This window comes from Sinohyriopsis cumingii, chromosome 4 (genome assembly GCF_028554795.1).
Source record: "Sinohyriopsis cumingii isolate HCF-2022 chromosome 4, ASM2855479v2, whole genome shotgun sequence".
Lineage (NCBI taxonomy): Eukaryota > Metazoa > Mollusca > Bivalvia > Unionida > Unionidae > Sinohyriopsis > Sinohyriopsis cumingii.
In genome coordinates, this window is record NC_142964.1 from 88,065,158 (window position 1) to 88,092,502 (window position 27,345).

General features: G+C 36.3%; 1 protein-coding gene across 8 annotated transcripts in view; it reads left to right on the forward strand.

Moving 5' to 3' along the window:
• LOC149801616 (uncharacterized) overlaps positions 1-27,345 on the forward strand; it is a 234,537-nt gene that overhangs the window by 39,617 nt on the left and 167,575 nt on the right. For all 8 annotated transcript variants that reach the window (XM_089955875.1, XM_089955878.1, XM_089955881.1 and 5 more), the window contains exons 3-4: positions 5,166-5,296; positions 21,576-21,664. In XM_089955875.1, coding sequence (XP_089812001.1) covers positions 5,166-5,296; positions 21,576-21,664 — 220 coding nt within the window. The remainder of the gene's footprint in view (positions 1-5,165; positions 5,297-21,575; positions 21,665-27,345) is intronic.

Genomic DNA, 27,345 nt, shown 5'->3' on the forward strand with positions numbered 1-27,345 from the left:
ATGATATGATAAATATTGCATAAATAATTTATCATAGGTTGTATATCATGAATCACACTGTACATGTGAATATCTGTATCAGATGTCAACTTTATGGTTTTTCTGTCTTCAGTCAGTGGTAGGTGGTACCCATTGATATTGGTTGAATTTCCAGTATTAATTTTCCAGACAGATGTGGACTTGGCATATATTTATATGCCATTCTCATCCATGACAAAATCCCAAAAATAGTCTCAAACAGACTACCTGTTTGTCAGTGATTTTAATTCAGCCTTCTATGTCATTTCAGGCTGTCCCATTTGATCTGATGCCTGACACTTCTTGGTCACTGTGCCTTTTGATACCTCTTGGTCACTGTGCCTTTTGACACCTCTTGGCCACTGTGCCTTTTGTTTTGTTCTGCATGAATACTTCATTAATATCTTGATTCTAATTTCATTCCCTCTATGACCAAAATGATTTAATACATTAACCCCTGGAGGTTTTGTCATTTTCATCAACTTCCAGGTGATTTTCCAGTAACATAATGCCTAGTTGTGTTAGAAACATCATTTTTCATTGGCTATTTGGCTCGCGCATGAGCAGAAGGGTAAAAGTTGGAGTTCTTCTTTCTTTCTTGCTTAATGGACCTATTAATTTCGTATCGAGACCACTCTTTATTCCAAATGCCCATCTTATCCTACTTTTTGCAAAGGTTCATCTGTCTGTTTGCAGTTTATACCAGTCTGCCTTAGATCTGACACCAAAAAGTCTAAAATCCGGACACAAAATCGGATTCTGACCACTGGCGAATTGGGGGGGGGGGAATAGAGTTTTTTCCATCTGTATTTTGTAGTGCAACTGGAAATTGCAGATTATTTTTTATCATTGTAGAGCTACATCTACCTTTTTATAATACCACCCACTTTAGTGTATCTTATATGACCTTGACACTACAGAGCTCGGCAGGGGTTAATATGTTAAGTGTAGGGGCAAAAGGATAAAATGTACAAGGCAGAATGGTCAGGAAGTAACACAGTCAACAGTTACCAGTATCAGATTTCTTTTTAACAAGTTGGGGGAGGGAAGAAAATTTGGAAACTTATCAATATCAGGGCAAGTTTGTGGGATTCAGGAAGACATGACAAATCTGGGTAACTGGGTCATATTTTTCCATGTCAACATCATGTTTTGGTATGGTCGGTGGGGAAGGGGGCTGTCCTTCATTTAGTAAAGGTTATCCAATTACATTTTTTATGTAAGGGAAGTGGATGTTGGCATATGATGGAACAGAACCATGTGTCACATCTTCACTTAAACTAGCAAGACAATGCAGCATTATATTAAATAACAAGTAATAGTGCAGCTTCTACATCAAGTCCAAGTGTGGATAAATGCTGTTGGATCATTTATTTTCATATGGTTTAATTTCATGGCTTTGTTCCGAATGACATTTCTGTGGCTACTATAATACATGGTTTTGCCAGTCAAAGTTTGCATGTTAGTAGCTGTTTAATTTCATGACTTAATCTCAGTAAAAAACCCAAGTGAAGATTACAAAAAAATAAAACTACACTGATGAAAAGACGGTCATTTAAGTGTTTAAAACAATGCTATTACATGTATGAGCATAAAGTGAAGACCTAACAAGTTTAATACTGACTCCACACCCTTGTGAGTGATGCATCAGTTTATGTATTCTCCAATTAGATGTGTTTTAGTATGGGCATAGGGTATGTATGGTGTTCTGCCCACTATCTTCCCATCCTGCCTTATGAGCTGTGGGGCCTTCTCCCTCAGGGTCATCAGTTTTATATGGCCTCATGGGTGCTACTGACCGCTCTGGTGGCATAAGTGGTTAGAGCATCTGCCTCGGTTGTGGGAGGTTGCTGGTTCCGACCCTGGCTGAGTCATACCAAAGATTTCCTTGCTTGGTGCTCGGCTATAAGAGGTTAGTGTTAGGACTGGTCAGTCTGGTGTCAGGATAATGTGACTGGGAGGGACATGACACTAAATGTCTGTGGCATGATGCCCCGTGCTAGACATCACTATAAACTGCCACACTGCGGTCATCATAGTGATATGACTAAAAAATTGTTATAGCTACATTAAAAATTCAAATCTCTGTCACACATGCACACACACACACACACACACACACACACACACACACACACACACACACACACGCGCGCGCACACTACTGGACCTTGCCCTCATTGCAGCTCATGACCCATCGTTATCTCTTGACCAGGTCACTACAGATATTGTAAAGCTAGTGGTTTCATATCATCTAGGGCAGATGACCTTGTCTCCCCCACTTCTAACCACTGTGAATTATGGGACATGGTACAGAGTGTGCCAATTCCCTCTCTGTCCAAGCGATCCCCGGTTCAGAGTATGCTAATTGATGATGGTGTCCTATCTATCCTTGTTAACTCCAATGAAGCAGCACCTCTGATACCTCCTACCTGGCCCACACCTTCCTGTCAACTGGATGGTGAGGGTGAAGTTTGTTCCTGTGATGAAGTTGACTGCCTTTTACCCCCGACCTGTACTTGAAACCATTGAGCACACAGTTCTATAAAATACTCTCCATTGTAAAAATAATTTCAAGGGTATAACCTGAACAAGACCTATTACCTCATTCCTCCATGATCATGATCGAGGAAATTTCTCACAGGTTTGTAACAAGCCAAAATGTCACTTGGCAATGTCGAGGCTGGTCAGTCCTTTCTTCAACACTGAGACCCCAAGTCTCCACTACCAGTTACTGGTACATTCCCCAAAAGTGGCCTACTAATCCTCACCTGGATGCTGGTTGATCTAAAGTGGGTATTTCAACAGGAGCTTGGGTATGCCTTCCAATCAAAACAATTGAAGCCATGGAACAGAACGCTAGGTTACTCGTCACCATAGTGTCAAACAACTTAACAGAAGGTCCAGAGATTGTTCAGTCCAAGCTCATCTCAAAGAATTACATGTGCCTTGCACTTGACATCAGCCTTACATCATCAGATTGACTTTCATTTTTCATGTATAACTAACGCAAGCTCTGACATCTCAGTCATTAAAAAAATAATATTCTCTGAGTTGAACTGGTAATATTCTGATAATACACACTTATACAAGAGCTAGTCCCTGCTGTACTAAGAAATACAGAGTCTGTATGCAAATAATGGTCAGTCTGATTGCACAGTATTTATGTATGCAAATTTTAATTGGTCTGCGCTAAAAACTTCACTTGTTTTCAATGATTGTGTCATTGATATATTTCCTCACTCATTTCCAAAGATTATGCCTATGCGATCATTGATGCAGATCATGTATGTACCTGTCTCGGTCATGGACCTTGTGGTCCTTTTAGACCATGCACATAGTATGATAAAAGCGGTTTTGTTGATTACTGATCTCGGGTGAAGTCTTTTACCCCACACGACATTCCTCTTTCAGGGGCACCTGTGGGTAACAGTTATGCAAGGACATGTACTTGTGATAAGAAGACAAGTCGTTGTGGGTAGAAGGCTTTAACCTAGATCAGTAATTTTTTGTGGAGAAAACTGCTATTATCATATTATTTGTGTCAATATATTGTTTTGCAGCATGTGCAGAGAATTAGATACAACCTGTTGCTGCATTGCCTCACAATGTAAAACTCTGCCAAGCAGAAGTTAGAAATTTAGTTGTGCTGGTCTTTGCCAGCTTATTGCTTCCTGAATCACAGGAAATGCATTTAGACAGTTTGCCTTCAAAATGAATCATACTTGAACACTATTTCATAGTGCTTTGCATGATAAAATCTGACTTTAAAGAAGCTTTGCTGCAGTTCTCAAACTTGGCAATAATCTTTAATAGCCACAACTTAAACATGCTCATTCAAAGCATTGATGTGTATTAACTTTAGTTCTTCAATGTGCATCTCTTTCATTTACCTATAATTCAAAACAAATTTTGTTGTTCCACTTTATGAACTTTGCAAATTAGAATAATGGGCTCCTCCACAGCAGTCTTAAAAGAACTTGACACTTCACCCTAGCTATTGTCAACCAGTTAAGTCAAACCTGAAGTGGTGGTTGTTTACACCTTACCACCTTGCCTTTTAATTACCTATAAAGTGCCCCAATTATATTTTTACATGAACAGGACAGTTTTTGTTTTCATTTTTATAATGCTACATGTTATTGGTGTATATTAGACTGGTATTTTTTGTGTTGTTGAAGATTACCGAAAATCATGTTTTTCGAAACCTGACCATGTCAGTGGGTTTGGTATTAGAAAATTGTTTTTAGCATGACACATCATGTTATGGCAGGAATGTGCCCAATGGACATAAAATTGTTTCTTGGGTCAACCTCTGGTCTGTGTAGTAGAGAAAACATATGTATATTTATGTAAACTATTTTAAGGGCTATTTAAAGTAGGTAGTATAAATGTTTGATGTTGAAAATGTTGATGATATTAAAGATAAGACAGATTAACAACATTAACTTGTATATAGATTTAAAGGAAATAGAGATTTTATTCTTAAACTTTGATAACCCTCTGCACTTAAAGCACTTGTATTTCACACTTGTACTTTGTTGCATAGGTTGAAAGCGATTGTGAGTGTGATGTATTAATCATCTGCAAATCAACTTCTAGACAAATCATTATTGAGGAATTAAAGGTCTACCATAGTTTAACATAGGAATCACATATTTTTATATCTGAAGCACACAGTACAGTGAAATATGATATCAGGATGTTTTGTGTGAAGTCTGCTTGGATGAAATTTTAGAGGGCAGTAAATATTGGTGGAAAATTTTGAATTTGAATTTGGTTTAGTGTAGGGTAACAATTAAGTATGTCGCCAAAATGTTTGTTTGGTTGTTTGCTTTTGCTGTTAATTTTCCATGTAGCTACACACCACAACAGCTACAAATATTTTGTGTAGAGTCTTCACCTTTTGTAAAGTGGCAAAATTGCAGACACATATGAATCAGTTCACCCCTGGTAATACCACATGCAGAAAGTTTGTGCCCTGATATGCAAGGATTCCAGCAAATAGCTACCTCATCATAACACCAATCACAGTCAAGACACTTCAACAGAACCCCTCTGTACATGTATTGAGATGGTTACTAGGCAAAGATGACCACTGTAGACAAAATTGGATGTTATATTCAGTCTCTGTTCAAACATTTCAGCTGTCTGAATGGAATGAGCATGATTCCAAACTATTGAAGGCTGTGGAAAATGGAGATTTGGCGAAAATGAACAAGGTTCTCAAGAACAAGAAGGTTCAGCCTTCCAAACTGGGACCCAAAGGGCTTTCTGTGTAAGTTGTTTGTTGAATTATAAAAATATTCTTCCTTATTGTGAATTCATTTATTTTGTTTATATCAATTTTCATGGTTTTGCGAAAAATGATTTCTTTGTGCATCCTTGTACTTGCAGAGAGGTGATTGTTCAGTTGGTCATTACAATCATTTGGTTTGAAGCAGCCATGAAATCCATTCACATTGGTACCCACAAAAATCTAACGAATATGTATTTTATGTAGGAAAGGGATTAAAACAGAAAATATAATTCTAAAGCTAGCAGATCTAGCACTTTTAATTGCATTTTTAAAATCTTTTTGTCGATAGTTCAGTACTAAAATAATAGAAATTATGTAACATATGGATCAGGCGGTTTATGTAGGCAGTGACATTATTATTGGCATCATCTGGGGTGCATTTTGAATAAGAATTTAGCCGAAAAATTGGGAAAAATATTGAAAATAGGCTTTGTTTCATAAGAGAAATCATATTGTAAATAGTATTGACCCATAATTATAACAGTTGATGAGGGGTTTACATGTTTAAGTAGAATATACAGTAGTTTTTTCATTATTTAATGTGCCATTAGACCAGGGTCTGAACTGTTTGTTGGGAATTTAAGAAGAACAAAGAATATACATCCTGATCTGTCAGTCCCATATGTACCAGTTGATGACGATCTGAATTGTTTATTTGTAAAAATAAGTAAAACAGGAGTTCAGACCCAGATTTGCCATTCCAAATGTCCCAGTAGATCCGGGTCTGAATTTTTCACTGGGGGTGGGGGAGAACTACAACAGTATTAATTTAGTACTGTCAGTCTACACTGTTTGTTTGGGAAAGGAATATGCAGAACAAACAGCCCAGACTCTGATCTGTCATTTCATAATACTCTAGTAGATCTGAACTATTTGCTTGGTAAAATAAATAAATAAAACAAACTGTTCAGACCCAGATCTGTCCTTTCATAATGCTTTAATAGATCAGTATCTGAACTGATTGCTTGGGAAAATAAGTAGAACAAACAATCCAGACCCAGATTGGTTTGCCCATAATATGCCATTAGATCAGGGTCTCAACTGTTTGCTTCGGAAAAAAAAGGTAAAATAAACAGTTTACATCCACATCTGTTATTTTATTATGTACCAGATCCTGGTATGAAGGCTTAGGAAAGTAAGTTGAACAAACAGTGCAGGCTCAGATGAGCTATTTCCTAATGTGTCCGTGGGTTGGTGGTTCTTCCCGGGGTTTTTCCGGGTTCTTCCACCACCATTAATACTGGCCGCCATGCATAGCCTGTTGTGTGCTGAAAAATGGCGTTAAACCCCACAACAACAACAACAAACCTAATGTGTCCATAGATCATGGTCTGAACAGCTTTCTTGGGAAAATGGTAGAACAAATAGTATAGACCGAGATCTGTCATTGCATACCATATCATTTCGAGCAGGGTCTGAACTGTTTGCTTGGGAAAATAAGGAGTACAAAGTGTATGCACCCGGCTCTGGCACCAGTATGGAACTTCTTATATATTCTTGCTCCCTTGTGTGCTTTGACAGTATTGGTAGACAGTATTTAAAATACATGAATATACATTTTATTTCTTTGTAACTGTTTATAATTATAAGACATTTAATCCATATTTTACAGGATTCTTAAATTTATGAAGATTTAAAATTTATTACACACTTATTACACACTATGCATGAACAGCCATATTTTCATTATGGCATGTGTAATTATTTTTCACATTTCTAACTGATCGAGACCTTTTCTTTATGAAATTGAAAGATCATGAGTTTTACGCCATTGCTACCTCATGGGCCTTCCTTAATCACTCCTCCTTGGAGGACATCATGAAGGCAGCATTTTGGCATTCCCATACTACCTTTTCCTCCTTTTACCTCCACTCGTTATCCCAACAAAGTGCAGATATATTTTCTCTGGGTTCCATCCTTGTGACACAACATGTGGCCCTGATAAATACAAACCTTCCATAACATGGACCTCTCCACCAATGGTGAGTGTTTTCCATTTTTGTTTGTTTTTTATCAGTTTAACGGAGCATCAGCCAACCTTCCTTACTGACAAATTTACCATATATACTCGCGTGTAAGCCAAATAATTTAGGAAAAAATAAAGGCCTATAAGAAGGGGGGGCGGGGACACAGTTTTTAGGTCTTTTTGTTGACTACTGTAATGGCTGTAAATCTTGGGACACGAAACAATAATTTTTCCCGTGTCCTAAGACATAGGCATGTAAAAAAAAAAGTAACTTTCGGTGACCCGACAATTATTAAACTGTTATAAAGTACTATGATTGATTTTGTTATTTTTTTTTGCATGTGCATATTTTCTGATTTCTCCAACATGAAGTTAAATAAAGGTAAATACAGACTTGATAATTCATGGGCCGGTTGAGTTTACCAGGGAGACCATGCTGAACTATAATGTACAGTACTTACACAGTGCAAAGCGTGCATAGCGTCACTTAAATCCTTACTTACTCCCAAACATAGATGCAGATTTTGCTTTATTCATTGTTTTGACCAAGTTGCATTCTTCCTGATAACATTTCAGCCAGTCCTTAATAGCTGTTTCATTTACGTAGACTCGCGTGCTCACAAGTTACTCAATTTTAATAATATTATTGATCTACAAATTGAGGTAATATTTTTAGAAAGGTACACACGTTTATTTGTACAAGGCACATAACCATCATAATTTACATGTTCACGGAGTGGTAATAAAAAGGCTAAAATTCTCATAGAGATCAACTAAGATCAACATCAGTCAATTTTAGTTTTGTGTTTTAGCTGAACAAACATAACGTTCCACACAGTGGAAAGCTTGATGTTTCGGTGTCTTCTATGTTGATAGTCAGAGAATTTGTCTTTTGTTTTGTGACAGCAGTACAGGCCAGTTAATCATTAAAACCCTGAAACTGGCATGTGATAAGAAGGAATTTTGACTGGTAAGTAAACCAGTTTAACATTGGTATATACAGTATGAAAATGCCAGGTGTTCACTCGTGTAAGTTTCTTTCATGGGAATGGAGCTATAGCATATGGAGTTACATCATTCGTAGTGATCATTCATGGGATTGAAATTAATTGTGGACGATTTTATTGTTGTGGTTTATTTTTTTGTTCTGGTTTATTTTTGTATTATTGTAGAGGTAAAAAAGTCATTAATTTATGTGAATAATGTTTAAACTTGACATTCTATTTAGTGAAGTGAATTCTTTATACTAAAGTAATTATATCGTCACAACAGTAATTCACAGGTGATACAACAGAACATGTATGACTTTTCTTGTTTAGAAGAAATGAAAATCGAAGACATGATGTAATAATCACGAGTTCTCTGTAAAAATTGGAAGATATTATGAAATTGAGAGGTAGGCATGGAGCAACCCCAGCATCTGTAGGTTTTTTTTCCCTCCCGGCATGAAAGTTGACAGGTATTAATCGTGTAATGTTGCTTACATCAAAGCAAACTACAATTCAGCTTTTACGGTATTAGCATAATTTTTTAAGCATTATTTATAAAACTTTATTATTGTATTTTGGAGATATTATAAAAGTTGACCACAAAGGTGCCAATGATTCGACTCCATGGGATGTACTTAATTCAGCGCATGTTCAAACCTACAATGTACATGCGATGGCACCATTATGTAAATACGTTCAGTAGCCTAATTGTGAGCGTTGAATCGAACCGTGTTGTTCGTTGTATTGTCATACTGGGATTACATTTTAATGAATTTAGGTATTTACAATTTTCAGTGCAAAGTAAAAATGCAATAACCAGTGCACTGATATAAAATGTCCAATGCAATAATGCATAAACAAACAATAATTGAGTCAGAAGGGAGAGGTAGTGTTACAGGAACTTGTGATTGCTAAATTCTTGTCATCATTCGATCAAATTATATACAAATCTAAATTAGGCAGAAACAATAAGAAAACAGAAAATTAAATAAATTACTTTTCAAACAAGTTTACATGATTTTTTGTTAATAATCATGCACGTCATTCTCGAGATAAGTATACATGTATTTATTTTAAATACAAGTTTGCCTAAATAAATGCATTTAGAACTTACCTCGTGCATCTTGAGATGCCTTGGAGTTCTAAGTTGGCTTTTACGTGGATCATGCACTTTTTAGTGTTTATACCTGTTCAGTTTGGAGGTTGGCTTATGCGCGAATGAGCTTATACACAAGTATATACGATACCTAAACAATAGCCAAGAGTAAGCTGTTGCTACATTAAAATGTAGTCTTTTGGGGGTGTAAAACTAATTTTAATTATGCAATACTTACCCATGGCTATTGTCAAATGCCCTCCTCCCACCCTGCTCTGATGTCCTGATGTAGCAGCCATCCACAAAAAAGATGAGCTAGCTGTGCTTGTTTTGTTCATAACAAAGCAGGGACAAACAAGCTGCACAAGGCATTGCATCATATAGTCAATTCTTCACACTATGGGAGGATGGTATGCACATCAAACAGACTGTTTTTGGGGAATGAAAAAGAAAGTTAAACATATTAATTAGGTTTTGTTAAATATGTCTCTATAGGCTGTTGTTCTAACTCAATTTCATAACCTTGAACAGTATTCAGAATCCAACCATCTGAAATAATATTCTGCCATCGTTCAGAAATTGCGGAAAATTTCCCAGTGACAGTATTGTCGGGTGTTTTGTTCATACAAGAAACACTTGCCTTATGCTGCATACTATTGGCCTGGGAAGATCTTAGTGATCCTACCTATGTTTAGGAACCCCCTTTTTCTTGTTTCCAAGCTGTTTTGCAGCCTTGCCACCAGTGGTCATTGGTCTGCCACTGACCAGTTCCAGGAGTGTCCTACGCGTGAATAGGTTCATCCTACACTGCTTCGAGCCCATTTTTCCCTTAGCTACAACATGTTGTTTCTTTCCAAGCAGCTGAGTTCCATCTTTATGAGATTCATCAGGCTTAGTGATCAGCCCATTTAGGTTGTCACCCAAAGTCAGTTTGTGACAGGGTTTCCTACAGTGAGTTGGGCTAATAGGTACACATCAGTTAGCTCTGGCTTTATGAGCCCAGGGCACTTGACACTAGTCGCTGAACCTAAAAGATGAAAATTTGAAAATATCAGTGACAAAATCCCAGACTGATTTAAAGGATAATTCCTGTAGGTTGTTCCTATGCTATTTAAACAGTTCAAATGCTCTTAAAGTTTCGACCAACATGTGCCCGTACTGAGTAAATTGCAGCTTTTGCAATGTGTGTGTGTGTGTGTGAGATTTTGATTTTTAACATAGCTTTTAAAAATTTTCAGTCACATTGCTTTTGCAATGAAATATCTGCACTCGTTGCCTGTTTGAACATTGCATTCTGGACCTCAATATTCATTCAAGGCACCTTTAAAATGTCACAATTTCCTGGTCTGGTATAATTTTCCAGCAAAGGTTGAGCATTGTCACGAGTTAACATGGAATGCAGGCCTTTACTGATAACTTTAGCTAGTTTTTTTGTCCATGTTTGGGCTCAGTATTTTTTTTTTCTTCTCCAAGAACCTTTGCAGACAAATCATTGTAAGGGGCCCCGAGTTTCTGAGTGGTCTAAAGCGCTGTCCATTACAGATCACTGCCATCTCACCTCTGTCTGCGTGGGTTCGAGTCTCGGATTCAGCTAATGTGTGTATGTGAGAAAGCTTGCCAGTAGCTTCTTGTGGGTCGGTGGTTCTTTCTGGGGTTTTCCTGTGTTCTTCCGCCACCATTAATACTGGCCGCCATGTATAGCCTATCATATGCTGAAAAATGGTGTTAAAACCCTACAGCAACAACAACAAATCATTATAATTTGCATTAATTTCTTTGGAGTTTGTGTCTGGCATAATTTGCCCTTCGACATCACCAATATAGACATCTCAGTGTAACATGACTGCAGAATCCACAGGTGATGTGGTCAGCTTTTGTGTCTTACTTGCAATGCTTTTTTTTATATAATTGTGCATGTATGTTTAGCACCACATCTGCATTTTATGCTCACATCTGAAATTATACTACCAAAATTTATTTTCTTTCTTGAGCAGCCATATTGGTGCTTTGGGTTGAAGTCACGTGACTTCTGCAAGCAGAGCCAAATACATTATGTCTGGTTGTAAGTTGTAATGGCTGGCCAAAGCTTACCTGTCTAAACTGGCCAACATGTGCCTTGCTAGGCCTGGCACCTTAGGATGCAGTTGCATATGGCAAATGTGATCATTTCCCCATGAAAACTGTAGTGGAAGATGTGCCAATATCATATGTGATGCTTTGCTTTTGGGATCTACATCGGACGGTTTGCATCCTCCATTGGCTTGAAACTTGCAGTCCAGTTAAACTTGCAAACTTTGGCAAACAGCCAGCAACACTTCGCCTCTGCAAAGGTGCATCCCAGTCTGCAAAAAATATTGCTCACAAGTGGCAAAAGACGAATACCTGCAGCACTTTTGTGCAGAAAATCGTAAATCATGTTGTTGTCATTTTCTTCTTAAAAATGTTGCTCCCAAACTGATCACATCAATATAACGATGATTCTAATCAGTCATGTGACCAATGTCATCTCATGGGATCATGAAGCACTTATGGGGGAAGTGAAATTTAGTAAAGCAATAGGAGTAAATTGCTTTGCCGAAGGACACACCATGATAGTTAAACCTGCACACTTTCAGTTGTGAGTTGGTAATGCTAACCACTGAGCCACAACAGCTCCCAAAAGTACTTGGAATAGGTGGAATGACAAAACCAATTTGCATGTATGAAATACAAGATTTATGTTTAGACAAATAGTTCATACCAAAAAATCATCAAGTTTGAATATTTAGGGTAAGCTTACTTTTCACAAGAGCACTGTTTACTATTCATCCCTTCAGATCTACATGAATGCAACCATGCAGTAATGTTGCATTTTTTTAATGTTGTTGGTAATAAATTGGAATGGTTGTTTGCTATCAGCCTTTCTTGTTTTAACGCATTTCACAGTTCCGTGATATTGTGACTTTTGTAATAAATTGTATTGCTATTTACTACCAGCCTTTCTTGTCTGAATGCATTTAAATGGATGTCTGTTGTAGACAAAACCAAGCTTAGTAATTCACTTTTAGTTTACATTTATTACTTCCTTTACATTTTGATGGGACTCAAACAATATTATTCAACAGGAAGTGAATCTTCTGAGACATAAATCCATAACTTTTAGCTATTTCTGGTATCTCAGTATATTGTATCCTGACAGAATTTCCAGATAATTGTATCTATCAGGTTTGAAAGGCAAAGAAATGATTCTTCTTAATTTTATCTTAACCTCAGTCATCTGAGATGATCATTCCATTAAAATTTCACAAGACAGTGACAGATAATATTATCCTTTCAAGACTGTAATTTTGTTTTCTGTTAGGTTGTTAGACCAGAATGGAGAACACTTTATAATCTGTGACTGGCATTTATTTAAGTTGAGCTGTAAAGATATTGTTATGAGTACAGGAATCTATTTGTAGTTTTCAATAAATTTTTGACAGATGTGCAAAATTTAATAGCTACAAAGGAAATTAGGTTGACCTGACATGCAGGCTAAGTGTAGATTTAATTCTTTCAATTGTTTTATTTGCAAATTCTTATCCAGCAATTTTGTTATTGCTCATGTCATGTTTGCATGCAGCATATTTGTCAGTTTTTGTTTCAACCGAGTCATTTATGAGCGATCGACTTGAATGAAGAATAGCAGATAGAACTTAATAATAATGGAAGAGTAATTTTTAATGTGTTTTTAAGAAAAATTTGTGGCATTCTCCGAGAGTTTTTTGTTTGTTATGGATTCTGTGGTTGTTCCAAAAACATGAACGTAATGACCTCGTGATTATTGATCATTCATTTTGGAAGAAAAATATTGATTACTTGCAGAATAAATTGTCTTCATGGTTGTCACTCATTTGTGTTATTTTGGCCAATAGTTTGATAGTTTGATAATGTGCAAACTGTTTCAAATGTGTTGGCTCAAAGCAGTAGGCTAATGTACTTGAAATCATTTTACAAACTTTTTTAAATGGAAATGTTTGAGACATTTATAAGGTCTGAACTTACAAGTAGCCATTTACATGTATACATTCCATAAAACATGACTTTATTTATATTAGGGCACAATTTCATGTTGGGCGGGGGAGGGACTGGTGGAGGCTTTTTTAAAGCTGGTATTCATTGAATTCAGCTAAAGTGAGTATTAGTTAAATGGCGGTTGGAGATTTCATTTACTGATATACACGTAGTTTATGGCCTTATGACTCTTCATTACTTTGTGCTCATATCATCATGTATGTATGTGGACTCATGGATTGTAATCTGTGAAAATCACCAGTATGTGTCCAATGCCAGAGGAAAGTCCCATGGGGTGGGAGGTGTAGAAGGCCATGACATATATCAGTAAGAGACAAAAACCACTATTTCACTACTACTTGCAGCATAACTGTTATGTTTCACAAGCCCAACAATGATCATAAGCTGTGACAGTGGTTGTGATTGTACAGTGTGGTAGTTTTTTTACTACAGACCCAACCTATGCGCATGAGTATCAGCGCAGTGGTTGGAAAGCACTAGCTTGATTGATATTTAGCTTAACATAAACTGCTGTGTTGTGTTGTTATGTTATAGTAAGTCAGTTTGTTGGCTCTTGTATGGAGATGTGTTAAATCAGAAAAACAGTTTATTTTGCATGCCAGTCTCAACAAGAAAAAATGATGTTTTGTTTAAGCAATGAGTAATAGTTGAATGCCAATCTCAAAGTGGTATTATACATTGCTTGTCTTCATACAGGAACCAACTTGCCAATATAAAAGCTTCTCAAATTATTCAGCTGGTGAAAGCACTAGCAAATAATTGAGAGACCTACAGTTATAATTTCAAGACTGTATGCTTACCATTACAAGGGATCTTGTATGAATACATACATAAGTCATGAGATAATAATTAAAAATGGTGTAGCTTTTATATGAGGCATGCGTAAAATCTTTGAGATGTACATGGTTTTAATAATCTCTTGGCCTTCTAGTATGTGATTTGGCATACATGGGGCTCATCTAAGGTTGTATTGAAACCATTGCAGTTTATATTGACTGCACAAGTTAGCTTGATGGTGTCACGTTTGCTCAGCCTCAGTTCATAAGTCGTGTATAAACTAAGGTATTATTACAAGCCATGGTTGCTGTCAAAACATTGCTGCAAGCTAGAGTGACGAGAGAGAGAAGACCCAACATCTTGAATCGGCACAGGCGTTGGACCGGGCGACTTTCCACTTGTGTGTTTCAGTTTAGTCCTAAGATCAGAGGAACCCGTGAGGGAACGGGGCATGTTCTAAATCCAACCCCACATGGACAGACAGCAACAAGGACATTGTCCGCTAAGTTTGATTGGATCAGGTCACAGTGACCCCCAATCAGAATTGAGATAGAGAGTGTGATAACAATTTCAATCCAAATGATAACTTCTAACTAGCAAGCAAACATTTAGTCTTGCCTAGGAAGATTGATGAGCAATATAGGGTTACTCCGAGAAAGCCACTCGTAAAAAAGAGATGAGTCGAGGAGGAGGAGGAAAAGGAGCCAAGGAGGAGAAAGGGGAGAAGGAAAAGAAGTATCAAAGAGTTGGTGGAGAGAAGGAATTTGGAGAAAGTCGGGAGGAAGAGAAGGAATTGGAGGAATAGGAGAGAAGAATAAACAGATGAGTAAGAATACAAGGACAGGTGTAAAGCTATCACACCCTACTAATCGACTGATGCAATAGGCTATCACAGGGTCAAATAGAAGGAGAGTACTTGGGAAATTTTAATCATTTGACCATTGAATTGTCATTAAATTGTTATTCACTGAATTTCACTTTCTTTGTATATTCAATCATTTAACCATCGTCATTGCTGACTGGGGGCTCAAATCTTTGCATCTCTCTTTCACTAATTTAACTTCCAAACAAAATCGAGCCTCGGTGGGACTTGTATTATAATTTAAATAGAATTTTGGGAGAACCCCACCCCAACCATAAAAACACACCTACCACAGTGGCGGCATAACAACCCATTACGTAACAGACAGAACTTCATGTGTAACAACTTACAATTAGTAATTGCACCTATAATTGTAAAAGGTACCAGTTAACAAGCATAACCCAAGCAGAGATATTTCCTTTCATATTAAAGATTAAATCACTGTTTTATTTGCATGCACCATGTGTCCAATTCTACACCATAGCCAGATATCAGTTTATGCAAGGTAGGAATGATGTCACCCATTTTGTTCACACATGAAACTGCTGGAGTTATCCAACTAGATGTGCACATGAGCATGTTTCACCTCAGAACAGAGCAGTTGTAATATCAGAAAAACAGGATTTCAGTTCAAAAAAGTGAATAGGATACAGAGTTTTCCTCTGATTCCAAATACCACCAGTTTCAGCTGTTGTTGTAGGATTTACTCCCCTCCCCAACCAAACATTGGAGGCCAAAACAAACCTATGTTTGGGAACCCCTAGTTCCTTGTTTCCAAACTTTTTTGCAGCCTTGCCACCAGTGGTCATTGGTCTGCCACTGACCAGGTCTGGGAGTGTTCTCCTCATGAATAGGGTCAGCCTACAAAAGGCACACTGCTCTAAATCCACTTTTCCCTTAGCTGCATCATGTTGTTTCTTTCCAAGCAGCTGAGTTCCATCCTTATGAGATTCATCAGGCTTAGTGATCAGCCCATTTAGGTCGTCACCCAAAAGTCAGTTTGTGACAACGTTCATATCAGTTAACTCTGGCTATATGAGCGCATGGCACTTGACACTAGAGTCACTGAATCGAAAAGATGACAATTTGAAAATGTCATTAACAAAATCCCAGACTGAATTAAAGGCTAATTCCTGTAGGTTGTTCCTATGCTATTTAAACAGTTCAGATGCTCTTAATGTTGGGACCAACATGTGCCCCAACTGAGTTTGCATGTCTTGCAGTGAAATATCTGCACTCTTCGCCAGTTTGGACATTGCATTCCAGACTGCAGCTGATGTGGTCAGCATTTGCATCTTACTAGCAGTGCTTTGTTTTCAATCATGCATGCATATTTGGCACCACATCTGCATTTTGCACTCACAGCTGAAATTATTCTACCAATTCGTCTAAAGCAGCCATATCGGTGCTTTGGGCAGAAGTCACATGACCTCCGCAAGTAGCACCAGACACTATATGTCTGGTTGTAGTTGTAATGGCCGACCTAAGCTTACCTGTCTGAGCTGGCCAACATGTACCTAAGGATGCAATTGCAGATGGCAAATATGCTTGTTTCCACATCAAAACTGAAGTGGAAGATGTACCAAAATCATATGTGATGTTTTCCTTTTGGTTATGAACAGACTTTGATTATTTCACTCATCCCCATCCCCTCAGGGATCTACATTGGGCATTTACATCCTCCATTGTCTTGAAATTTGCAGTCCAGTTAAACTTGCAAATTGCCTGCAACACTTTGCCTCTGCAAAGGTGCATCCCAATCTGCAAAAAATATTGCTCACAAGTGCCAAAAGAATGAGAACTGCAACACTTTTGTGTAACAAATTTTAAATTATGCTGTGTATTTGGTGTTTTCTTCTTGAAAATTTTGTTCCCAAACTGATCACAATGATAAAGTCAGTCAAACATTTCCGTGATGTCTTTATCGAGATGTCAAAAAAAATTTAAATTTCTGCTAGGTACCCATAGATCCTAACAATAGGTTGCCAGGTACCCGATCAAAAAGAAATTGTATTAAACTTGAACCCGAACTGCTTTGTTTTCCCAGAGTCCGAGAATTTGAACCAGAACTGCTTTGTTTTCCCAGAGTCCGAGAATTGTCATGGCAATTTCTACATGTGCCAACACCCAAGAGAGGTATAAGTATAATCTGAGCATAAAAACAGCAATCTATATGTTAATTGCCATAATTACAGAAAACTATTAAAAAAAGTACATTTATTTTTGTTACTACCTGGATCTGCAATTAAATTTTTTATCACAAATTGGCTAAATCCATGTGGATTAGTAGTTAGTTTAAGAGATAGATACAAAAGAAATTGATAAATTTAGTTATGCATAACACTTGAACTAGTCTACTGTACTTTCACATATCTCGGGTCCACCATCTCCAGCTCACTCTCCATTGATTCTGAGGTGAACGGCAGGATCGCCAAGGCAGCATCAGTGATGGCCAGACTGAACCAGAGGATCTGGAACAAACCCAACCTTACTGAACTGACCAAACTGCACATCTACCAGGCCTGCTTGCTCAGCACACTCCTCTACAGCAGCGAGACATGGACCAACTATGCGAGACACAAGAGGAAACTCAAACAGCTTCCACCTGAGATGCCTGCGGTGCATTCTATACATCCAGTGGCAGGACAAAGTAACCAACACAGAGGTTCTGGAACACGCCAACATGAACAGCATGTTCTCCATTCTCAGCGAGAGGTGCCATCGCTGGCTTGGCCACGTCAAGAGAATGGACCCAGGCTGCATTCCCAAGGACCTGCTATACGGTGAGCTAGCAGAAGGCACACAAATGACTGGATGGCCACGTCTGCATTACAAAGATGTCTACAAGAAGGACATGAAGACGGCCAACATCAGTATCAATGACTGGAAGAGCTGTGCTAACAACCACTCCACCTGGTGCCTAGCTGTCAAACAGGGCATTACAAAAGCTGAGGAAGACAGGAACATAAAACATGCTCAAAAGAGAGCCAGGAAGAAGGCAAAACAACAACTTACTCTGAAGCTACACCATCATCTCTCATAGATGGACAGATGCCAAGATAAAAGAACAAGAGATACTAGCAGGCTCTGATCCTCAGTAATTGTACTTGTAGTGTAGTTGGAGTGAAGAATTTAGAGAACTGTTGAACCTAGTGTACCTTATTTACTATGTAATCTATAGGATTTTATTTTTTGTTCTTCATATAAAGATCTGAGTTAATTTGTTTGTCTTAGAAATAAAGCATTGTTATTCTCCTAAGATTTTTTTTTTTATTCTCTATTATAAAGTCTCAAGCCTATTGCACAAATATTAGGAAGCCCCTTGTCTGGAAAATATAACATTCTCACTAATCCTTTAATTGGTCATTAATAAATATACCTAAAGTGCACTGTGCATCGGGGTCCTTGAAAAAATTGGAAAAATTCCTTGAAAAGTCCTTGAATTTTGTCATGCCAAAGGTGTATCAACCATGGGCAGACACTCTAACCACTAGGTCACCAGAGCAGTGTTACGGGTCAAATAAAGATTTGACAGTTGGAGCCATTAGTGCTTGAAAAAGCCTGACTGTTGACTGCACCACCATGCATGAAAGCCCTCTGGGATTGTTTCTACAAGTGGAATTCACTGTAGAATCTACCCCAGTTTTATTTACCAGTGAATATGTTACACCAAACATAGACTCAACTGAGACAAAAAAGATCTTGACTGTTATTCAATAAGGACTCACCTGGTTCTTGGGCAAAGACAAGAACAATCATTTCAGGCATTATTCAGTGGTATCATAAAGATGAGAATGTTTAGTATGGTTTTATATAAACCTTGTGCTTGGCCACCAGAGCGTACAATTTAAATATTCCTCATATTCCTCAAGTAGATATTTTATATGATTGTATGACAGTTGTAGGGTAATTGGTTGGAAGTGCATGTGCTTGTTGTACCTGATCAGAGTTGGCCTGTCGAGCTAATGTACTATGTGATCACATTGTTAAAAGAACTATGATAGACCCTCAATGTTATCAGAGTGGAAAAGTAATTGAAGTGGAACAACAACTGCAGGATGAAAACTCTAAGAGAACCACATTGTCATAGATGCAGTTTGTGCACTTGCCCAACAGCAACTATTGATCTGGTTGTGGTGGAAGCATGACCACGACAATCATCATAGTTGCACCAGTGGGAATTATTGTCAGGGCTATAGCGATAGAAACTGGTGTCTCTGTTAGTGCTAGCAAAATAACTTTGATAGAATTACATTGATGAATATGTGTTTATTTGGAACTTCTTGCGGCAGCACAAATCAGTGTTGATATTATATTTAACCTGTACTAATTGGCTCTCATGGGTAAAATAATTAACATGGCCAAATTCAGGACTGTCTTAAAGAAATAGAAAACCACAGATAACTCTGAACACAGATAACAAACAAGAGGGTAGCATATTTACATGCAGTAAAAGTCAAGTAAATTCCTTTTAAAACAACAAAGTACGTAAATAACAGAAAAAAAGTTGTATTTGTCAAAACATAATCTCATTTAATTATGTTAGTAGTAGTTGTGAAATAGCAGTTTTTGTTAGTTACTGATATAGATTATAGTCTTCTACCCCTCACCCCCCCATTATCCTCTTGCATTAGAAGGTCATGACCTATATCAGTAACTGAAATCTCAAACCATGATTTTACTACTAAGTGTAGTAAGTGAATGACTTAAATTTCACTTTTAAGTGAAGTATAGTTCACTTAAAAGTGAAATACCTAATTCACCTATATGTAACTTAAAAGTGACCTGTTAGCTCACATTTCAGTTATAAAGTTGTTGTTGTTGTTGTGGGGTTTAACGCCACTTTTCAGCACATGATAGGCTATACATGGCGGCCAGTATTAATGGTGGAGGAAGAACCCGGGAAAACCCCGGAAAGAACCACTGACCCACGAGAAGCTACTGGCAAGCTTTCCAGTTATAAAGTGAAGTATGCTTCGTTTATAAGTGAAATACCTAATTTACATATGAAATGCCTAATTTGCATATAAAATCATAATTCTTCATAAATGTCATTTGTAAGCCCTTTATAAGTAATGAATATAAGTGACCAGTATGACACGTATAATTTTTTTTTCTCTTAATGGTTGGACGACAGTGTAGTATTTTGAACTGTTCAGTTTTGGAAGTAAAAGACATCATATAGTAAATGTTTATCTGTAAATGATAGAATTGTAGTATCTTTATTGTGAGTTAAAACATAGTTCTAGTATTTAAAATAAGCTGGCATAATTAGAAAGGTGTATCAGGTTAATGACATGAACAGCTAGATCATCTGAGCTACCTCAGGCAGAAAGGTCTAGTGTTGGGCTGATGACTTGAAATTGTTCATGTGAACCGAGTAAAGCAGAAAGGACTAGTATCAGGCTAAAGACATGAACTCGATCATGTGATTAAAGCAGAAAGGTATGTTTGGCTGATGACATGATCTAGATCATGTGAGTAAACTATAGTCGAAAGAGATACAGAAAAATTGACATGATGATCTAGACGATGATACAAAATGTATTTTGGGTTAGTACGAGATGAACTAGATAATAATGCAAAAGGAGCATCAGGCTATTGACATGGTGGACTAAAGTGATGCAAAACGTGTATCAGGTCATTGACACATGAACTATATTATGATGCAGATGGTGTGTTAAGCCAGTGACAATGATGAACTAGTTGATGATGCTGAAGTTGTGACATGATAAATTAGATCATGAAGCAAAGCATGTATCATGCCAATGAAATGATGAACTAGATCATGAAACTAAGCATGTATTATGTCAATGACATGATGAACTAGATCAGACCAATGACATGATGAACTAGATTGTGAATTAAAGCATTTGTCAGACCAATGATGTGATGAACTAGATCATAAAAGCAAACCATGTATCGAGCCAATGACATGATGAACTAGATCATGAAGCTAAGCGTGTATCAGGTCAATGACATGATGAACTAGATCGTGAATTAAAGCATTTATCAGACCAATGACGTGATGAACTAGATCATGAAGCAAAGCGTGTATCAGACCAATGACATGATCTAGGTCATGAAGCAAAGCGTGTATCAGACCAATGACATGATGAACTAGATCATGAAGCTAAGCGTGTAAGACTAGTAAAGAATGACTTTTAAAAAGATCAGAAATAGAGCAAAATATTTGATAAATTCTGTTAGGATGATTAGAGAAAGAAACATTCAGAAAACATGCCTATAATGGTATCATTTATAAAAAGATATTTGTTTGGGATAGCTTAAAATTATGGAAACATTAAATTTTAATGATTTGGCCATTGGCAATACTTTTATTGTTTGACTATACAGGCAATAATATTTGTAAAATAAAATTTGTTGTCTCATTGAAATAAAAATGTTGCTTCTGAAAATAGATTTATATGTTTTGTGCTATAGCAAAAGAACATATCTTTGTTTTAATACTGCATGTACATATATACTTACTTGTTGTCCTATATTCCATACAGCTTCCATGTTGCTTGCAGCCAGGGACAGCTTCCAGTAGTAGACTTACTCCTGTCATATGGTGCTGAGGTCAACACACTGTCCATACAGGGTGAGTACATGGTTTTTGAACACTTGAATGACTGAAGTTATCATGTAGAAAGGAATGGTGACATCTTTGTTGGTTTTAAACATAGAAGAGTATCTAAAATAAGAGTAAAACCTCCCTAAACTGGACATTGTCACAATTTTTGACTTTTTTTCTTACAGAAGTGCCCAGTTTAAAGAGGTTCATTAGTGCACAGTCGCCTTTCTTTTAATATAAACTAAAATATATGGCCAGTCAGTCTGGAGTTGGGAGCAGTGTTGTTCCCAGACCACTGGTTGGGTTCAATGTGCTTGCTGCCAATCAGGTCAAGTTTTTAGTAGCCTGTCAGGGCAACATGCCGACTACCTGTCTGGGAGTTTTAAATACAGTAAAGTCTCTCTGAGTGTATACCCTTTATAAAAGAGTCTTTGTTATGATTTCCACTGGTGAATTTAGGAATCTAAGATATATTTGCACTGCATGTTGATATTAGGTGTAGACATTGTCAATTAAGTTGATGCCAAAAAATGAATATATAGAATGTTATAATATGTAATATAAAAAACTTTGGATGGCTGTCTCTAGAGAAAAATCAGCTGAATCAGCAAATATCAAAGATAATATTTTTAATCCCCACTGTCTTCACTATCTTTCTTGAATTGTCAATTCTACAATAGATCTTGTGTATATTGATTGTCTGCAGGTTTTTCATAGTCATAGAGTAATATCTTTTATTGATTTACAAATAAGGAATGAGAAGTTATTATTATCAGTAAATTGTATAGCTTATATTATCCATTAGTTGCAGATATTAGTGTTTGGATGAATTGGGTATAGAACAGTGATAGAGCTGATTGACCAAGTTAGAGACCACAGATAGAGATTGAGTAAATATCTAACGCTAACCCATTGTTCCATGTTGACATGATGTCATGAGGTTGTTCTCAAACTTTGAGCTCTATAATGTCAAAATCATTTACGACACACCAAAGTGTGTGGTATTACAGAAAATGAGAAAAATGTAGCTCTGCATTGATACCAGATAATATAGACTTTCTGTTCATGGTAAAATAAAATTTATGTATATTTAATTTATATTGTTTGTTAGTTTTTTTTTCGCCATGAATATGTTATGTATAATTGTATTTTGAACCTTGTCCAGAATCAAGTTAATTGTGTCCCTGACCAGTGACTATTATTTTTGGTAAACAAATAATACATAGTTAATTAATCCCTATGAGTGTGGGTTAAATATTAGGATCATTAACAAGAAAAGTCTGAATCAAGGACATTGGCAGGGATTTACAAATCTACTTGCCTGACTCCTGGGACAAACTTAGAATCGGTTTGAACAAGCACAAGTTTCCAAGTAACTTGCTCATGGGCAAGTCTGAAAAATTGAGATGCGGTTTGTTAGTGTTCCATTACTAATTGAAGCCAGTTTTGACAAATAGAGAATAAATATTGCTATTCTACCTTATCAGCTACATTTTGATCATAATATTTTTACATATCCGGGATTAGCCAACGTTCAGGCCCCTAACCTAGTCTCAGATAGTTTGTTAGCTGGCCAAGTATAAATGCTGTATGTCCCCATCTTATGGTGAGTAAGGCATTAATTGGTAATAATACATGTATGACTTGACAGGTGTGTTTGGAAATAAAAGGCACTCATCACAAACAATTAACCACCAGGATTTCATTTCAAAGCATGATCAATGAACCGAAAATGTAACACCCTCACACGGTGGTTATGATCTGTTCTTTTAATCTGCATTACTTTTAAGTTCTTTTTAAATTTTCACTTTTTTGTGTAGGGAAATAAATTATTTGTTCAATTTTACAAAACTTGTTGGTTCTCACTCTTTTCTGTGACTTAGTTTTAGACCTAGAATCATAATAAAAATACAGTGGAGAAAACAATTTTTAGAGTCAGTTTTTGTTGTTGAAAATTACCAATTTAGGAACCATTGTTGTGTCTGTATTTTAGATTTTTTGGCCTGAGATCTGAAGCAGACTAGTCCCACTTGCACACAGACACATGAACCTCTGCAAAAGGCAAGATAAGTTTGTGATTTGAAGTGGTCAGGACATGAAAAACATGGGTCGAATATGCAAAATTTAAAAAACAATTCCAATTTTTAGCCTACTGCATATGCATGGCCTAATTAGCCACTCAGAAACATCTCTTTTACACCTGAGAATTCAGCTAAATGAAAATTGCTCAGAAACATGGGTTTGGATGCATTCGGAAGTAACTCCAGAAATGCCGTTCCTACCTCATTTCGGGTGAAAATGAAAAAATCTCCCAGGTCAACAAATTTAAGCTGTTTATAGAAATTTTGTAGAACATACAGTGTTTGCTTGGACTTCAAAAAGTATTTTGAGCAGTGCAGGAATTTTGAGATAGTGAGGTGCCACATTGTATAAGATTTTTAATGCATCTTGTGAATAGCTTGCTTTGTCTTCCAGTTTGTGTTCATTAGAATATTTTGTCATATATATCTGAGGTCTTCTGAGCTCTGTTTTTTTTGTTGCCACCAGTGTTAGCAGACACGGATATAGTTTTGGCTTAGAGGAATTTCTTTGACACCAATCCTTTTTCTTTTACCAAATATAGTTTATATTAGTAATAAACACGATGGTCTTGTTAAAATTAGTAACAAAAATATAAGCCACTAGCCATTCATGTCAGTTTTATGTCAAGGAAGACAACACAAATTTAGATAAATGGTTATCTCATATTGTATTTATCTCCCCTGTTATAATGTGAAACTGATGGTATATTTGAAACACTAGTATGATATGACTATGGTCTTCAACTTAGTAATAGATAAAGCAAAGCCAACAAGTTTTGTAAAATTCAACAGATAGTTTAATTCTCTAAGTTATAAAGTGAAAATTTAAGATGAACTTATAGTATTGTGAATTAAATCCCAAATGAATTTCAGTCTGGTATGATGTACTATTTCTTGAAGTGTACAAATAGTTTTGCTGTGTCACAGTGATGTAATCCATACTATCTTTGAATGAATTCACAATAATCCTAGAGTAATGTTTGAGTTCAAAATGTCAATGAGTTCTTTGTAATTCTAATGAATAATTTAAATAATTTCTCTCAGATGATATAAGAGCAAAACCAAAAAGTGATTCCACAAAGACTGATATTAAGATAGGAATGAATAATTGTTTACCAGGTCTTTTTTTATACAGACTATTACCTGAAAAATGCCCTGGACTTATGGTCACTTCCAGTTGAAATCGGCATCAAATTTGTAAGCAATGTCATGTTTGTTTATTTGTTTATTTGAATTTTAGCAAACATCCCGACAAAAATCAGATAGACCATAGAATTTCCAATGAAAAAAAACATGGCCTTAACTGAATTTATCCAAGTAAAGATATTTTAAAAAATAGCAATAGTTAGATAAGTCCAAACACCTACCATCATCCATGGACACAACATGCACAATACTGATTAAATATACATAAGAATTAGAAAATACTTTTACAAGAAAATTACAATAATTTCTCAAGTAATTTTTAAAATTAGTTTAAATTTTCAAGTAACTTATGTGGAAAAGAAAATTTTGAAAAAATAATTTTAAGATTATTTATAGCAGTCCATTGATAATAGTAGAAATACATTCATTCATTGTAGTTATGTACTTCCTTCAGATTTTATGTTATTTAGTATTTGAACCCTCCTTGCCATAGGTGTTCAAAATAATTTGATTTAATAACGTCAGTGGTTAGATGCTCCCAAAGATATGCAGTATCCAAGGCTCAAAAGCTGTACCCAGATTGTTCATAGTACCATTTTATTGTTTTAGTGTTTATTGTAGCAATCTATGGTTTTGGTTTTTCATTTTATTAATGAAAATAAGGGGGTTGTAATCAGTGAAAGCAGTAGTCAGAGAAGGAGCTGAGCTAATATAAACTTTATAGTGTTGCAGAGCATATATCAAAGCCAAACATTCCTTCTCAATTGTGGAATAATTTCTTTGGTGTTTGTTTAATTTTTTAAAGAAAAATAGAACACTTGATAATCCACAATATGGCATTTAATTTATCTGAAGCTTCCTGACATTTGTCAGGAATAAAACTTTATTTTCTTGCTCAATAAATTGCGCAGGGATTCAGCAGTTATGGAAAAATTGGAGCAAAATTTCCAGCTATACCCCAAAATAGCTTCAGATGCTTTTTACTGATAGGCATAGGAACTCAGAGATAGCCTTGACCTTAACTTCTATAGGTTTAGCATGTCCTTGTCCCACAAGATGTCCTAAAAATGTAACACAAGCATGGCAAAACTCACTTTTACCTAAACTGTCAAATTTGCATCACTGAGTCGATCAGGGAATTTCCGAAGGGGTTTCCGAGTGATCTTTCCAGATATCATTCTTGATGAAGACATTATTAATGTAAGAGTCACAATAATCTATACCAAATGTTATTATGCTCATTAGACACTTGAAAGATGAAGGCAAACCTTTTTTACCAAATGGCATCACTTTATATTGATAAAGTCCATCTGGAGTTACCGATGCCAAAATTTCCTTAGCTCTTTCTGTGAGTGAAATTTGCCAGAATCCTTTCAAAAGGTTACATATTTTGCATTTTCAACTTTGTCAATGTAGCCTCAGTTCTTGATATTGGAAATGAATCTGTTTTGGTGAGACTATTCACTTTTCTATAGTCAATATGCATACGGAAATTATCTGGTTTCAGCACAAGAATACATAGTGAACTGCAGTTATTTTTATTTGGTTCAATAAAATCATTCTCCAGCAAATACTGAATTTCATTTTCAAACATTACTGTTTGAGAGTATTCATCCTGTAAAGATGCTCTTTTACAGGTGTGGAATCTTCATTTTCAGCATCATGGTAGATTTTATTTGGTTGTGTTATTATATATGGAAACAAGAGATCATATTCACGTAATAGATATTTTAGTTTCTTGTGGCTGCAGATGCGACTGTTTCTGGTCCAGATTACTTAATATTTCTGAATTTCAAAGATTGGTTTAAAAAATAAAAAACTTTAGTCCAATCATGTGCCATCATTTAAACTCTCATTGTTTGGGACTGGTACAACTTAATTGACTGGATGATTAACAGGGCTATATCTATCAACATACTCCTTTAATATATTTATATAACAACTTTGTTTCTGTTTTTACCTCTTGGGAGTGTTAATGATGTAATTATGTCAGTTACCTGCGTTTCAACTGTATCAAAACCATACTACTTAGCCTGTAGAAGAACTTTGAGGTATGGACAAGAAAACCAGAATCCTATCACCAGGTTAATTCCTTTCCTTAGTAGTTTTGTCATACCTTAATTTCATTTTTGGACTGAGTAGAGTGAAGATTAGTTCTTGCTACTTCACAGGCCTTGGACAACTTGTACTCGAACTTAGAGACACAGGCAAGAAGAGTAATTTCTGAATCTACAGTTGAAAGAAGTTTTTCTTTTAATAACTCAAATGGTGCATGGATAGTATGTCCAAAACTAGTTCAACAGGAATAAAACCTAATGATTCTTGAACTGATTCCCCAACAGCAAACAAAATAAATGAATGTCCTCGTCCCAATCTTCTCCTGTATTAAAGCAATATGACTGAATCAGATTCTTCAAAGTTGATGAAATCTTTGTAAGGCCCCTTGACTTTTATGGTTTCATGCAGATGATATAAACTTCT